Source organism: Neoarius graeffei, chromosome 23 (assembly GCF_027579695.1).
Source record: "Neoarius graeffei isolate fNeoGra1 chromosome 23, fNeoGra1.pri, whole genome shotgun sequence".
Lineage (NCBI taxonomy): Eukaryota > Metazoa > Chordata > Actinopteri > Siluriformes > Ariidae > Neoarius > Neoarius graeffei.
In genome coordinates this window covers 10,606,265-10,623,769 of record NC_083591.1, presented here as the reverse complement: position 1 = coordinate 10,623,769, position 17,505 = coordinate 10,606,265, and the positions used below count along the sequence as shown (strand labels likewise).

Below are 17,505 nucleotides of genomic sequence, written 5' to 3'. Positions count from 1 at the left end.
AATGTGAGTGTGAATGGTTGTCTGTGTCTATGTGTCAGCCCTGTGATAACCTGGCGACTTGTCCAGGGTGTACCCCGCCTTTCGCCCGTAGTCAGCTGGGATAGGCTCCAGCTTGCCTGCGACCCTGTAGAACAGGATAAAGCGGCTAGAGATAATGAGATGAGATGAGGGATGTTCTCTCGCTCTCATTGCTTCTGATGAAGTATTCGGCAAAATGTTCCATCTGCTAGTTTTGATGTTATGATTCACAGGAGACTTTGAAGTGAGTTTTCATAGCTTTACCTACTTATTTTTTTCAAATCAAACTGATTCATGTAAATATAACTGGTGTTGTTTTGGTGAAAAATATTGAGATCCTAGTGGTCAAAATGAGATTTAAAAAACACGGAAGTCAGAAATGCGAGTGTCAATTTCAGTTCAGTTAATTGGAATTGTTTATTGGATGTGGCTCAGACAGTTTTTCGAGGTTTGTCTTGAAAGCTGTGAATATTATCATTTATATTCTTTAATATAAACACTAGTAGGCTCTACTTTTGAAAAATACAAAGGCCTACAGAGCACAAAGAGGGTATTAGAAATAATCTTTTATTACTTTTTTACTAAGTGTACCGATTTAACGTCCATCCATCCATTATCTGCTTATCCTGTGCTGGGTCACAGGCAAGCTGGAACCTATCCCAGCTGACTATGGGTGAGAGGTGGGGTACACCCTGGACAAGTCACCAGATCATCGCAGGGCTGACACATAGAGACAAACAACGATTCACACTCACATTCACACCTACGGTTAACTTAGAGCCACCAATTAACCTAACCTGCATGTCTTTGGATTGTGGGCGAAACCGGAGCAAACCCACGCAGACACGGGCAGAACATGCAATCTCCACACAGAAAAGCCCCTGTTGGCCACTGGGCTTGAACCCAGAACCTTCTTGCTGCAAGGTGACAGTGCTAACCACTACACCACCGTGCCCCCGCAGATTTAATGTTATTATCTAATTAGCATAATTAATACTAATTAAATACTGATTTGCATAATTTGTTTTTACTAATTTTTCAAATGTTGTATTCAGTATACAACCATCTATGTGCCTGCCAATGTCCATGTAAATATCTTGAAGAATAGAAAAGTTATTCAGAAAAAAAACATTTGATCTCATTCGTTAATGAGGCCCATTTTGGACCATGTGATCCTAAAACAGAATATTACGACAGTTTTCTAAAAATTAAGCCGTTTTTTTTTTCAATCTTTGATTTGAAATATCTGAAGAATGGATAAACATACTTTAGTTCTGTAAAAAGTACGTTGTTCTGCATTCAATTCTGAATTCAATGAGAACCATTTCAAGCAATTCAGACTGAATTTGAATTTTCACCTGATTTACCTAGTTAAGGTCTTGAATCTGCTTCTTCTGCTTCCTCAGCAATAAAATGGTCACGGACACAAGATGACAACTTTTTAGTTTTTCAAGTTTTTAGTACTCAACTAGGAAAGAAGCAAATGGGAAAACTCCACTAGTTCCGCAAAGAAGCTGTTCTGGTGGTCGGGAATGTATGGAAGTAGATCTTAGCAAGATAGTTTATTACTCATGTCAAGGAAACAGCTTCAAGTAGACTAAGCTGCTGCCAAGAACGAATGCAAAATCCTCTCGTTACACTCTTCTTCCTGATATTGCTTGGACACACAAGAGTTGAAAGGAGGCAGCATTAAGACGCAGTCATCTTGAAAATCAAAACTATAACGCAGTGATGGTCTCTGATTAGAGGTCACTTGAGTCAAATTGTAAACATTTTTGCAGAGGAGGTGGATTCAAATTACATCTGACCTACCTGTAGAGCAATGCACAGATGCCCTCCTACACCCACACCAGTTAGTTAGCCGATATTACTACTGCAGTTCGTTAGTACACTCACCGGCCACTTTATTAAGCACGCCCATCCACCTGCCGTTTTATGCAGGTCGCTAATCAGCCGATCCCTTGACAGCAGCACAATGCATCAAATCATGCAGATACAAATCAAGAGCTTCAGTTAACGTTCACTTCAAACATCAGAATGGAAAAAACTGTGATCTCAAAGTGTGACTTTCTTTCACAGCGGCATAGGTGTTGGTTTGAGCCAGATGGACTGGTTTGAGTATTTCAGAAACTGTTGATCTCCTGGGGTTTTCACACACAACAGTCTCGAGAGTTTACACAGAATGGTGTGAAAAACAAAAAAACACTGAGCGAGCGACAGTTCTGTGGGTGGAAACAAATGCCTTGTTGATAAGAGAGGTCAGAGGAAAAATGGCCAGATTGGTCCGAGCTGCCAAGAAGGATATAGCAACTCATTACAACCATAGTGAGCAGAAAAGCATCTCAGCATGCAACAGCAGGAGAACACATTGGGTTCCATTCCTGCCAGCCAAGAACAGGAATCTTAGAATCAAGAACAAGTTCCTATTAAAGTGGCCAGTGAGTGTACAGTATATGCACATGCTAATATGTGAATACCACAGTTAATGTGGCCCATTCGATAAGATTAAATTAAGAACCACAGCACTGCATTCTGTTGTAAATTTTCCCCATATTATGATTATGATGATGACGATCATGATGGTGAATGACATGGTGATGATGATTATCTTTTTATTGATAAAACTCAGGCATCCCGAAGGTGAATGAACTCTTGACACATGAGTTTCTAGCAGCTAATTCTAATTACGTACATCACGCATGGCAATAAAATACGCTTCCTGGATCATGTATTTATCCATGGAAAATATGTGATTGTCTTGTATGCTAATACAATGAGGCTAATATTAAGCTACTATAAAGTGAGACTTTATAATAGACTACATATAATTGTCATTAGATTGTAATAGCTAATTTAATCAGCTTCCTAATGAGCTCCATTTGAAGACAGTATTGGAGATGAAGTGATATAATATCTAGTTTTGAGAGACTGGAAGTGGATATTATTTCATGATCACCAGAAGGACACTATTTAACCGTTCTCTGGATAAGTGCCAAAGGACGACCTAATACAGCATGCAGAAACAGGCTAGCCATTACAGAACATGGTTTAAGCAGCAGAATATGTCATTCCTTCTTCTCTTTCTTATAATTTACAATGTCTATGTGTTTTAGGCTCAAAAGTGTGTGTGTGTGTGTATGTGTGTGTGTGTGTGTGTGTGTGTGTGTGTGTGTGTGTGTGCATGAATGGGTAAGTTTTTGTTGTTTTAAGAGAATGACATATCTTTCTCAAACCAACCCCTGCTCTTTGAAAGGAGACCTGAAGTCACTTTTAAACTTGCTTTATTTCTTAATTAACGTGTTATTCAATTACGTTTTCGGTTTTAGTAACCTTATATCGTGACTCATATTGGCAACTAATTGCAATTAAATATTATACTTATCGGCCTAGCCCTGTGATGACCTGGCGACTTGTCCAGGGTGAACCCCGCCTTTCGCCCGTAGTCAGCTGGGATAGGCTCCAGCTTGCCTGCGACCCTGTAGAACAGGATAAAGCGGCTAGAGATAATGAGATGAGATGAGACTTATCGGCCTATTCGGTTTTTACTTATGTTGAATTTAGTTCGTTTGGTCCACGGCAGGCATCGCTTATCCGCGCGATCTTCACGAGACTTGTGCAAGACTTCGAAACGTGACATGTCAGCCAGGTGTCAGTGCCGCCATTTTGAAAACTGTTTTCCAAACGAAATATTACACAAAAACGAGTTTAAATGACGATTACTGCCTACTTTTTTCAAACTTTCCTGATTGCTATCAAAACAAACAAAACTTCCGGCTTGATTACATCAGCATTCGAAAGGGGGCGTGCGCGTCTTTTGACAACCCCTGTGTCTGAAATCGCTCCCTACTCACTATATAAGGCACTATATAGTGCGGACGCCATTTTGCAGTGCTGTCCGAAACCTTGGTGAGGATTATTTACACCCTATATAGCGCACTCAAAGTATCGCATAATGCATCACGAAAAGTAGTTTACAATGATGGTCACTAACCAAAGCAATATATCCCATCATGCATTGCGGTCGTGCTGAAAGAAATCAAATTAAAAGTCTCAAATTTGATTTAGAAAAAGGCAGCAGTAAAGAAGAAAGTATTCAGCCTTGATTTAAAAGAACTGAAAGATGCAGGGACTTCTCATCTCATCTCATCTCATCTCATCTCATTATCTCTAGCCGCTTTATCCTGTTCTACAGGGTCGCAGGCAAGCTGGAGCCTATCCCGGCTGACTACGGGCGAAAGGCGGGGTACACCCTGGACAAGTCGCCAGGTCATCACAGGGCTGACACATAGACACAGACAACCATTCACACTCACATTCACACCTATGGTCAATTTAGAGTCACCAGTTAACCTAACCTGCATGTCTTTGGACTGTGGGGGAAACCGGAGCACCCGGAGGAAACCCACGCGGACACGGGGAGAACATGCAAACTCCGCACAGAAAGGCCCTCGCCGGCCACGGGGCTCGAACCCGGACCCTCTTGCTGTGAGGCGACAGCACTAACCACTACACCACCGTGCCGCCCCATGCAGGGACTTTGTATTGATTAATGTGGGAAATACGCTCAGTATAATATGGATTTATCAAAAAAACACATGCATGTATTTATTATTTTGAAAACCCACCAGCCGACTGATCTGGCACGTTTTAATTGTGCGACAGTAATGATGTAAATCCCAGTGTGACGGACTAGTGTCTGAAAGCGTTTTTTCATTTTACCAATGAGCTCACTATATAGTCCTCTATATAGTAATTCCCTATATAGGGAGTAGGAAGTAGTGAACGAGTGAGCAATTTTGGACACAGGGAACGTTGGCAGATGTTGGTCACTTTGATTTCCACTGTACGTTTTACTTCCGTCCTACGATGTCTCGCACAGGTCTCAATGAATCTCGTTTACGGCCATTGCTTTGACATATGGACTGATATATTACATAGCATATTTCAAACACTCATAACTTGCTATAGCAGTGACAAAATAGCTATCAAAATGCATTCCTATATTTAATAAAATGAGATAAATAGAATTTTGATAATAAAACATTTGTCTGCAGTTCTCCTTTAAGATTAGGTAAAAGAGCCAACTCACCCTCCAGAGTGACCTGCACAAAATCTTGAGTGGACATCTTGCCATTGCGTGCAAAACACTGGTATGCTCCTCCATCGCTCTTGGCCATGCCCTCCATCACCAGGTTCTCATGACTGAGGCCAGTAATGCGGACATTGGGTCCTGGTTGGATCCTCTCTCCATTTGTGTACCAGGTGATTTCATATTCATCAGAGCCAGTGACACTGCAGAACAGAGACACCTGACTGCCCACACTGCCTCTCACCTTACGAGGGCTCACCACTGCTTTCAGGGGCTCTGGAGAGGAACGTGCACAGACATGGTGGAGCAAATCAGTTATTTTACTTCATGGCTGGCACTTTCCCAAAAGAAAAATTAGTTGTGCATGTAAGTTTAATATCAGTACTAATCCTTAGGTGCTTTGGTAACTGATCTGGTATTTCAAGACATTATTTGCTTATGTCGTTTTGAATTAGATCATAGCCAGACCAGTGCAGGCTCAATCTGTGATGTCAGGCTTATAAAACATTTCACTCTTAAACAATCTTCCACTAGAAACTAGGAACTCACGTTTGACCACCAAACGTCCCACCACCTTGGCATTGCCAAAGCTATTCCAGACTTCACACACATAGTTGCCTCCGTCACTGGGCCGGGTAGCCTCAATCAGGAGGCCTGAGACGCTCTGGTGGTAGCGACTGTCCGACTCCAGAGGGCTGTTGTCCTTTAGCCAGCGGTAGCGAGGAGGAGGATGACCAGACGCCTTGCAGGGCAGCTCAACCCGATGACCGACCATGACCTCCTTCCTCTCAAAGCCATCCAGAATCACTGGAGCTGAATCAACAGGTTCTGTGACAAAGAAAGATAAAGAAAAGTAGGCAGACAAATAGAAACTAATTACTGTTAATGTGCCAGATTAATTTACCTCCAGTTATTAGTCATACATTACTCTTGTTTTGTATAGTATTTTCAGAGTCAGAAATGAATGTGCTTGAGCTAGCATGCTTTTTCCTGACGTGTTTAGAAAAGTGAAATCTTAAAACTCCTGTCGAATATCTTACAACTTTTAATGTCAATTCATTTCAATAAAAATGGGTTACAAATAGAGCAAAATGAATTAGTTTATCAGTAATAAAACTCATACACACACCGCTGTTGTCAGTACTGAATATGACTCAGAGAAATGATGCAGTACACACAGTGCACCACACAATTAATATTAGATTGAAATCTAATTTGGAAATGTGTCTGCATACCTACTGATAACGTATTCACTCTAACCCCATCACTTTTTCAGAAGAACAACAACTTTATTCATCACACGTACACTTGTGAAATTCCTCTCTGCATTTAACCATCGGAAGCAGTGAACATACAGACACATACGGGCAATGAGCACACACACATACCCAGAGCACTGGGCAGCCGCGCTACAGCACCCGGGGAGCAGTTGGGGGTCAGGTGCCTCGCTCAAGGGCACCCCAACCTAAGGCCACCCCATGTTAACTTAACCACATGTCTTTGAACTGTGGGGCAAACCGGAGCACCCGGAGGAAACCCACGCAGACACGGGGAGAACATGCAAACCATGTTAACCTAGAGAGGCCCCCATCAGCTGCTGGGCTTGAACCCAGAACCTTCTTGCTGTGAGGCAACAGTGCTAACCACTACACCACCGTGCCGCCCAACAGTTACACTACCCCTCACCTAAGTCTCGTACAAGTACAGAGGTGCTTGAAAGTTTGTGAACCCTTTAGAATTTTCTATATTTCTTCATAAATATAACCGAAAACATCATCAGATTTTCACACAAGTCTTAAAAGTAGATAAAGAGAACCCAGTTAAACAAATGAGACAAAAATATTATACTTGGTCATTTATTTATTGAAGAAAATGATCCAATAATCTGTGAGTGGCAAAAGTATGTGAACCTTTGCTTTCAGTATCTGGTGTGACCCCCTTGTGCAGCAATAACTGCAACTAAACGTTTCTGGTAACTGTTGATCAGTCCTGCACACTGGCTTGGAGGAATTTTAGCCCATTCCTCCATACAGAACACTTCAACTCTGGGATGTTGATGGTTTTCCTCACATGAACTGCTCACTTCAGGTCCTTCCATAACATTCTGATTGAATTAAGGTCAGGACTTTGACTTGGCCATTCCAAAACATTAACTTTATTCTTCTTTAACCATTCTTTGGTAGAACGACTTGTGTGCTTAGGGTCGTTGTCTTGCTGCATGGCCCACCTTCTCTTGAGATTCAGTTCATGGACAGATGTCCTGACATTTTCCTTTAGAATTCGCTGGTATAATTCAGAATTCATTGTTCCATCAATGATGGCAAGCCATCCTGGCCCAGATGAAGCAAAACAGGCCCAAACCACAATACTACCACCACCATGTTTCACAGATGGGATAAGGTTCTTATGCTGGAATGCAGTGTTTTCCTTTCTCCAAACATAATGCTTCCCATTTAAAACAAAAAGTTCTATTTTGGTCTCATCTGTCCATAAAACATTTTTCCAATAGCCTTCTGGATTGTCCACATGATGTTTAGCAAACTGCAGACAAGCAGCAGTGTTCTTTTTGGAGAGCAGTGGCTTTCTCCTTGCAACCCTGCCATGCACACCATTGTTGTTCAGTGTTCTGATGGCAGACTCATAAACATTAGCCAATGTGAGAGAGGCCTTCAGTTGCTTAGAAGTTACCCTGGGGTCCTTTGTGACCTTTCTGACTATTACATGCCTTGCTCTTGGAGTGATCTTTGTTGGTCGACCACTCCTGGGGAGGGTAACAGTGGTCTTGAATTTCCTCCATTTGTACACAGTCTGTCTGACTGTAGATTGGTGAAGTCCAAACTCTTTAGAGATGGTTTTGTAACCTTTTCCAGCATGATGAGCATCAACAACGCTTTTTCTGAGGTCCTCAGAAATCTCCTTTGTTAGTGCCATGATACACTTCCACAAACGTGTTGTGAAGATCAGACTTTGATAGATCACTGTTCTTTAAATAAAACAGGGTGCCCACTCACACCTGATTGTCATCCCATTGATTGAAAACACCTGACTCAAATTTCACCTTCAAATGAACTGCTGATCCTAGAGGTTCACATACTTTTGCCACTCACAGATATGTAATATTGGATCATTTTCCTCAATAAATAAATAACCAAGTATAATATTTTTGTCTCATTTGTTTAACTGGGCTCTCTTGATCTACTTTTAGGACTTGTGTGAAAATCTGATGTTGTTTTAGGTCCTATTTATGCAGAAATATAGAAAATTCTAAAGGGTTCACAAACTTTCAAGCACCACTGTAACCTACAAAGCAAAACCCACAAATAATACCAATTGTGTAAATAAAAACAGCAAAATAGCAATAGGAAAATAAAAATACACTTCCTTTTATTCCTTCACCTTGTGACCATGATCTCAACTGTGTTGCCAGTGAAAGGCCTCAGCTACATCACACTCATCCTTTGGCTATTGACCTAAGTGGCTCTGGAAGTCTTCTGCTCAGTAGTAGAACCACAGTATCATACCTAACCCTCTTTTTGTCTTGTTGATATGTTGAGGAAGTGGATTTAAGATACAATGTATCACATCAAGTCAAGTCAAAGTCCCTTCCATGCCAGGATCTGGTCTTCCCAGGCAGTCTCCTGTCCCAGTACTAACCAGCTCTTTGAGACGCATGGGATCTCTGTTTCCATATCCCTCCACCTCTCGCCTATATAGCTAGGGTTACAGTGGGGGCTAGTCCTCTGGTGACCGTGAGAGTTTGACTTCCCTACTCACATCTGTATTGCAGCATGCCTTGCCAGATGGCAGTAGGTACCATTTTTATGATGGTCTTTGGTATGACCTAACCATGAGTAGAACTCGCGTTCTCCCGGTCGAGAGGTGGACATGCTAACTAGGCCAGCTCGTGGTGATATAAGGTATAGTGTAATAAAATCTATTTCTTGCAATTATTATTATTATTAAAGATGCACCAGCATAGAGTACATTGATGTGAACCATGACTTACTTACTTACTTACTTACTTACTTACTTACTTACTTACTTACGGTCCCTGTCAATACTAACGATGGGGGACTCTTTGGTGTCATCAGGTGCACCGCTTCTCGGCTCACTGTTGAAGTTTCTGCTCGCACAGAAGCCTGCCATTGGCAATGTCATGCCTCCAGGCGGGACGGTTGGCCGTTAGGTTATGCCAATCATTCTCCAGGTCAAAGATCTTGATGTCCTCCTTAATACAGTCCTTCCACCTTTTCTTTGGTCAGCCACACAGTCTATTTCCATGAGCTAACTCACTGAACCACGACTATTGGACTTATTATAGTTTTTGCCATAAATGACTGTCACAAGATATGCACTCCATTGTTTGAGTTGCTATGCAGCAGCATGGCCATTGCAGACACAAAGTAACTAATCTTATAATCTCAAGAAGTCCATAAACTGATAATAGGTGTGAATTGCTGAAACTCTGCCATCTTTCCCAACCTCTTGTGTATTTCAGGATAGTATGGTGAGCTGTGAGCATGCCAAGCCATGATGGAGTTAGGTAACTGGCCATCACCCAAATTGTTTGGGATCTCAATATCTGCACCTTGCCTAACTGTATGTTATAGATGTGTAAATCATACCTCCCAGGATATGGAAATACTGCAGACTATGCATCAGCTTCCTGTGGCACTGTGACATCACCATGAGGAGAGCTTGTTGGGAAGAAAGGGTAGGAACTGGTAATGGGCAAGTGCCAAATGCAAGGGCTGTTAGCAGCAATGCAACAATGCACTAAAATGTACAGCTCAGAGGAGCTTATAGTAGTCTACAGCTATCATGCATACAGAGTCAGATCTTGAGGTAGTTTCAGTAATTGCCTCTCATTCTCTAGCTCGTGGCCCACTTTGGTAGAAAGTGCTGAGAGTAGCCACCGGTCCACCATCTGATGATCAGAGTGGAGTGCAGGAAGTTTGACTCAGGAACAGCAGCCAGTGTGCTGCAGGCTGATATTAGGGCTGTCTTAGTGAAATTGAAGCTTGATCTAACCCAACTCATTGTACATTTGCCCAAGTGATGCTAAGGTCGTACATAGCCATTGATCCGTGAGAACCATGGCTGGGGCATACCATAGCCATTCCGGCAGATAGTGGAGGTGATCCATCGCATAAATTTGGGTGGAGTAAATATGCAAATGAAGCCACAGTAGCCACAACAGTACCAATGAAAGATGCTGCTAAAACCAATGGCCGCAGTGATGTATAGCCTTACAGCAATTATTATGGTTTTCACGACTGCAGTACGGCATAGCTATGGCAAGACAAAATAAGCCACACTCTATTTGCCTAGGCAAACTTTTCACTTTCTGCAGAATGCTGTTCCATGATCATTTTAAGCTTGATAGTTGCAATAGAATGTTACGGTAACCCCCAGTAGCCCATGTAAGCCTCACATATGCTTCAAGGATGCTCACGTATGCCGTCACAGTCACGATGGATGAATTCATCCGGCTCTTGACCCACGACAATTTTCAACACGATCAAACTTTCTGGGGATGGAAGCCACGATCTCCTGGTTCTCAAAGTAGCTCCCTGGCTCTCACATATTCTGACAAAAGGGCCTGGAATGCATGCCGGTTGACCCCCAGAAGGCTCAAAATCATCTACTGGCATCGACTGTGAAGTGATTCTGGCTATGTGAGACTTTAGCTTAAGATATTGGGCTATCCAGCAATGTATCAACTGCACTGGAGAGCTCTTATATGCACTCAAAAGCACATTGACGAAGCAACCTGAGAAAAGAGCACATATACTAACAGTGATGGCAGATACAGAAGGACTACAGTTGAGATTAATGCCTCTACAGACACTGTCTCACTATGCTTGTAAATCTGTGTGGCATGAAGCCAAATATCATTCACAAATTGTAAGCTATTGTGGTGAATGTGAGTTGTATCCATAACATGGGGCACAGTTGCTCCTGCCCATTCATGAGATAATGCCGATACAGTAACTGCAAATTAAATTGGTGTCACAATGAGAAACATGGTAGTGAACTGCGGTAGATCACTGGAATTATTCGTGTACATCATAAGGCTGGGGCGGCACGGTGGTGTAGTGGTTAGCGCTGTCGCCTCACAGCAAGAAGGTCCTGGGTTCGAGCCCCGGGGCCGGCGAGGGCCTTTCTGTGCGGAGTTTGCATGTTCTCCCCGTGTCCGCGTGGGTTTCCTCCGGGTGCTCCGGTTTCCCCCACAGTCCAAAGACATGCAGGTTAGGTTAACTGGTGACTGTAAATTGACCGTAGGTGTGAATGTGAGTGTGAATGGTTGTCTGTGTCTATGTGTCAGCCCTGTGATGACCTGGCGACTTGTCCAGGGTGTACCCCGCCTTTCGCCCGTAGTCAGCTGGGATAGGCTCCAGCTTGCCTGCGACCCTGTAGAAGGATAAAGCAGCTAGAGATAATGAGATGAGATGAGATCATAAGGCTGCCTGGCCATTCATGGAAATGTACACTTCACAAATGTCTGCTAATACTTGTTTGGTCTCTTGCACACAGACCTGGAATGCACTAGACTGTAGTGTTGTAGTACTTGAGATTGGTCTTGGTTTTAAGACTCATCTCAAGGCCACTTTTTGAAGGTCTCAGTCTTGTCTCAGAATCAACTGCATTTTTACTCGATCTTGTCTCAGTCTCAGACATAAAGGTTTCAGGATTTTATTTCAAGACCAGTCAAGACCACAACTGTGGGGATTTCACTAAAATGCCAGTGTGTTGTCTGATTTATTTGTTGATATCATAACTATGATTGGATGTAAAATTTCCTGCTTCAAATACAATTAATAATATGACTCACTACTAATTTAAAATTTTTGTTACTGCTAATGGATGTCATCCCTCCCCACCCTCTACACACACGCTGGTCTGGTTCTGGTCTTGATTTGGTCTTGCCCCACCTTGGCCTTGGTCTTGGCCTTGGTCTTGACTCGATCTCAACCCTTCAAATTCTTGGTCTTGTCTCAGTCTTGATGCACTCTGGTCTCAGTGATGACTTGGTCTCGGTTTAGGTGGTCTTGACTAGTGCCTGGCCATTCCTGGAAGTGTACACTTTGCAAATGTCTGCTAATATTTGTTTGGTCTCTAGCACACAGACCTGGAATGCACTAGACTGTAGTGTTGTAGTACTTCAGATTGGTCTTGGTTTTAAGACTCATCTGGAGACCGCTTTTTGAAGGTCTCAGTCTTGTCTCAGAACTACTAGATTGTCTACTTGTTATGTCCAAAAAAAGGATTTAAGAAAGGGCTACCTTTAGACACCCTTGTTTGCCACCACAAATAGTGAATTTCTTGTGTCTGTCCAGCAAATTGATGGTTGATTCCATTTATTTAAATGATTCATTCAGTTGCATGGACTGCCCAAATATGCAACCTGCAGCCAACACCAAATCTCCAGCTTGGACCAAATGAATCCAAATGGGATTCCCTATCGTCTGACAAAAAGACAGAGTTGTTCATGAACAAAACATGTTCTTGCAAAGCTAGGTTTCAAAAACTGCATGTGTCCATAGATCTGAAAGATAAATTTCCACATATATTCCACATACTGCTGCAGGATACAGGAGATTTCTCCTCTTTCACATCAGCAGAGTGCCATGCCCATTCCCTTGGCACCAGATTGTTAGCAAGATGTTCATAAAGAGTGTGCACCTGCAATGGCAGGGTGGATAATTGCACATATCCATATCACAAACGCAGCTGTCACTAGTAGTGGGCACATACCCTCTGCTGGTCCAGCACACATCACATTTTCCAGAAGAAAACTGTAGTTTTAGATGCCTCCAGCAAGGTTGGAGCAGCTAGTGAAAAATACTAGCTTGACTTAAGAGCTGCCTACATGTAGAACTGATTACGTAAGACATTGGATACATGGATTTCACAGTCCTTTGCTAGGGGAAACTGTAATTAAAGTAGGTTGTTGAAGTAATGTGGAAACCCTTACAGAAGGGCAGAGCATTTATTTGTTTATGAACAGACAGATAACTCCCTGTCTGATGTGGTTCATGAACAAGGCAGAGACAGGCACAAGATCTTTGTACCAGGATGTGTTGCTGCATTATTGGCCATAATGGATGTGGATGGTGCAGCAATGCCTCTGGCAGACTTGTCCTGATACCTCCATTGAATCTGAAAAGATCACTGGGTCACCTGTTAATATTACTCACGGGCCATCCATGTCTGCTCCCCTGTACTCCAAGACAGAGATCACTGTGGCATAGCAGAATGCAAACTGCATTGAAATTATGCTCTGGCCCCTGGGAGCAACCCCAGCATACTGGCACAAGGTGCTAGCGACTCTTGTGAGTCTGCATGCTGCAACTATGCGACACTTAAATGCAGGCAAGTAAGAAGTTTTTTCAGTTTGTTCTAAGGGTTGCATAGACTCGTCGACTAGTACCCTAATACATTCACTTGTCACTGACTTGCTCTAGCTTTCCAGTCAGCACAGACAGTATGGAGGAACAGGCACACGGTAAAAAAAAGTAGGCTAAATGTACTTTGTTAGTCTAAAAAATTCTCAATGGCCCAATGTGAAAATGACTGCCAGCTTTAGTGTGGTGTTTGCACTATTTATGAGCGTTGTATGTACGCTAGCAAGATGTGTTACAAATCCTCCTGGCGACTTTGATAGTTCTGGAGGAACTGCCCTGGTGTTCCTGAACAAAAAGAAAGTAGAACAGTAGGATATGTATGTAACCCTGGTTCTATGACTGAGTGGAGGACCACCAGGGATAACTGGTCACTTGGGTTGATGAGAATGCCCAGAGGACAAGCGTGCTACTTGTAGTTGACAAGGAAATGAGCAAATGGGAAAATTCCTCTATTTCTGGTAAAAACATGCAGTCGTAGAACCATATGTAACCTAATTCACTTGTTTATCATATAAGACGAATAAATCCCTCACCTGATAAAAGTAATCTGGCACTGTTACTTTGTCTGGTCTCTCCTGTATACCGATGTCGCGTGGTACAGCGGTAGATGTTCACCGCATCCTCTGACTGCACGTCCAGAATATACAAGGCCCCTGTGGATGTAATGAGAAATCTTGATCCTAAAAGAGAGAGAAAAAAAGGAAGAACAGAGAGTGATGTATAGAGAGAATCAGTTTAATGGTTTTAAGTCAGCTTAATATGTCATTTAGTGTACACAGGGTCATAGAATATTTAAAGGTAGACTGCCTTGTAGATTTTTCAAGTGTCGGTCATAAAAAAATATTCCCTGACACTCTATTATTTTTGTTTAGTGGAGCAAAAGCTACTGAATTCGGATCACAGACTTCCAATTTTATTAGGTTTTTTTTTAATAGAACAATTAATGAATTTAGGGCCACGTGGCCTTAAATTCTTGACTATTTTTTCCTGCTTCACCATGACGCAATACAAGATACTACGTCACGCGTCCCGTTCGTGCAAGGCATTGTGGGATACAAATTTGAAACAGGAGAGGAAAATGGAGGATGCGAATGAAACGTGAAAGACCGACTACAGTAACGGAAAGCGAGAAGAAAAGACGTTATGTTGCGAAGGAAAGGAAACGCAGGAACAGACTAATAAATATCGGCAGTCATCGAGCACCTCGGTGTAATCAGCTGTTCGTTTCGCGACACAATGATGTAACTGTTAGTGCACGGTCAAGGTAAACCTGTAGATGGCAGTAATGCAACACTGGGTGCCAGCTGCCGTAAAACCCAAAAGAAGAAGAAGAAGCAGGTAAACCTAAGCATGCGCACACGGACTTCCTCTGTCTGCCTGACTGCGTGAATCGAGTGATTTCATGCACATTATTTGCGAGGGAATCCCCTCAAATTAAATAACTTCCCAGCCACAGAATGGCCTGATTTTTTTAAAAGATATTACAGAAATAAACATATATCACAATGACCAAATTTCAGACGGAACTAAATTTCATCCATTTTATGAAATTGAAAGGCCGTCTAGTTTTAAAGCACAACATAATACTATTCAGTCAAAGTGAGTTTTCTGCGACTCAGCTGATGATTAAGCCAAGGTTGTTACCTCAAGCTAAAACTGAGATGTACTAAAACACAACAGCTTGTATTGTGTGAGCAGCATATAAAGATAAAAAAAAAAAGTTTTTATTTATTTATTTATTCCAATTCATTGTGGTTTTCGTGCATTGCTTCCATTCAGACCAACTGTGTGCAAACTAATGCAAGATGTATTGGAATGGTTTGTTGATGCATGCAGTCTGCCAAATACAGCTAATGGCGTACAGGGTGTGAGGGTGAAGGAAGAGGCGGGGGAGAGAGGGGGAAAGGAGTCTGCAGCTATTGTAAGCAATGACCTACTTAGGAATGGGCGTTTAAGATTTGATATCCTAAGGGGGGATTTGGCTCCTGGTTAAAAGCTAGTTGCGTGAGAAACCATTAGTATTACTACATTAATCCATCAACCAGTAAACCAATATTACACCGAGATGCTCAGTTGCAGGACGAGGACATCACTTGAACAATTGACAATAACCAGAACAAGCCATATCGAAGACCAATAGCTCTGACATATGCAGACATGACAACAGCAATGGAACTTAGTGCATCTGATTGAAGGACTATGGGAGCCAAATGTCTCAGAGATCTTTTTATAAAAACAGTCTAAACAGGTTGTTTTGAAAACATTGCTATCATTTAATGCTAACTAACTGAAGCACTGGACACTACTTACCCAGTGTTTTCTACATTGCCTGGTAAAGTACTATCAATGTTAAGGCACAGAAATTTCTAACCGATATTTGGCATTTTCATTTTATCTTCCTTTATCTGTCTTTAGTGTTTGGGCGTTTCACTGGGAATTTCTAATGAGGTGAACATTCCTTTGCAAAATATCCAGTTGAATTTCATCTTTCTCCTGAGTACACTGGTGCACAGCATTAGAATGTCACTATTCTCCCTTGGTGTTCCAGTTAGCTTATTTGGAGCCAGTCAGAGCTAAATACTGGAGCCAGACAGCAGTTGTACAGGGGATAAGAAGCCTTATCATTGCTAATTAAGATCATTAAACCTGAAAAACCCCACCCTAAGAAATCCAGACCAGCTGACAACGGCACAGTGGTTTTAGTCTGGTCTTCAAGCACACGGAACACTATATTACCGGATGTTTATGTTTTCCTGGTGTAAAATGAGTAGCGAAAGTTATCTATTGTACTTTTGTTAGATAATAGCATGTACTCATCAAATTTAGTGTACAGTTCAGAACCGATAACACATCACAATGGACCAATATACACTACCGTTCAAAAGTTTGGGGTCACCCAGACATTTTTGTGTTTTCCATGAAAAGTCACACTTTTATTTACCACCATAAGTTGTAAAATGAATAGAAAACATAGTCAAGACATTTTTCTGGCCATTTTGAGTATTTAATCGACCCCACAAATGTGATGCTCCAGAAACTCAATCTGCTCAAAGGAAGGTCAGTTTTATAGCTTCTCTAAAGAGCTCAACTGTTTTCAGCTGTGCTAACATGATTGTACAAGGGTTTTCTAATCATCCATTAGCCTTCTGAGGCAATGAGCAAACACATTGTACCATTAGAACACTGGAGTGATAGTTGCTGGAAATGGGCCTCTATACACCTATGGAGATATTGCACCAAAAACCAGACATTTGCAGCTAGAATAGTCATTTACCACATTAGCAATGTATAGAGTGGATGTCTGATTAGTTTAAAGTGATCTTCATTGAAAAGAACAGTGCTTTTCTTTCAAAAATAAGGAAATTTCAAAGTGACCCTAAACTTTTGAACGGTAGTGTAATAATAAAAGGTTTTTGTACTGACTCAATAATGTAGACGTCATAAAAATCTATAACAAAGAAAACCACAGAATGTCACAGAATTCTAGAACAAAGTTTGTATGAAAAAAGTGGGGTGTCTAAAACTTTTGTAAAGTTTATATACGTGAATGTTTTACTGGGAAATACGCCACTTGTATTTTTCATATGAACTATATCCTGGACATTGAGCAACATATTTTTCAATCTCCTCACTTGTGAAGATATCAATGAATTGTTTTGATAAATATGGGCACATTTTGTTTCTGAATGTGTCTATATAATAAAAAGAAAATCATACGTTGGCTTGAAGATATGAACTTTATCTTCTCATGTTGAAAAACTCACATTTATCATACAAAATACATCTCGGATCTGAGTAGCATATTTAACAGTTATTCCATGAAATCGAGCTGATAGCTATAAGCCATGTCCGACGAGACTGAATGGAATAACTGTTTTATTCTATCCACATTCACTAGATTTTGAGAAACAGAGCATGTTTATTTTTATTTTTTGCAAATTCGAGAAATAAAAACTTTATACAAAATGTCCAACAAAATCATTTCCGCTT

General features: G+C 41.6%; 1 protein-coding gene across 1 annotated transcript in view; it reads right to left on the bottom strand.

Annotated features, from left to right (window-relative positions):
- dscamb (Down syndrome cell adhesion molecule b) overlaps positions 1-17,505 on the bottom strand; it is a 390,833-nt gene that overhangs the window by 183,976 nt on the left and 189,352 nt on the right. The window contains exons 3-5 of the mRNA XM_060905739.1: positions 14,049-14,195; positions 5,657-5,935; positions 5,108-5,383 (exon numbers count right to left, since the gene is read on the bottom strand). Of these exons, the coding sequence (XP_060761722.1) occupies positions 5,108-5,383; positions 5,657-5,935; positions 14,049-14,195 (702 nt within the window). The remainder of the gene's footprint in view (positions 1-5,107; positions 5,384-5,656; positions 5,936-14,048; positions 14,196-17,505) is intronic.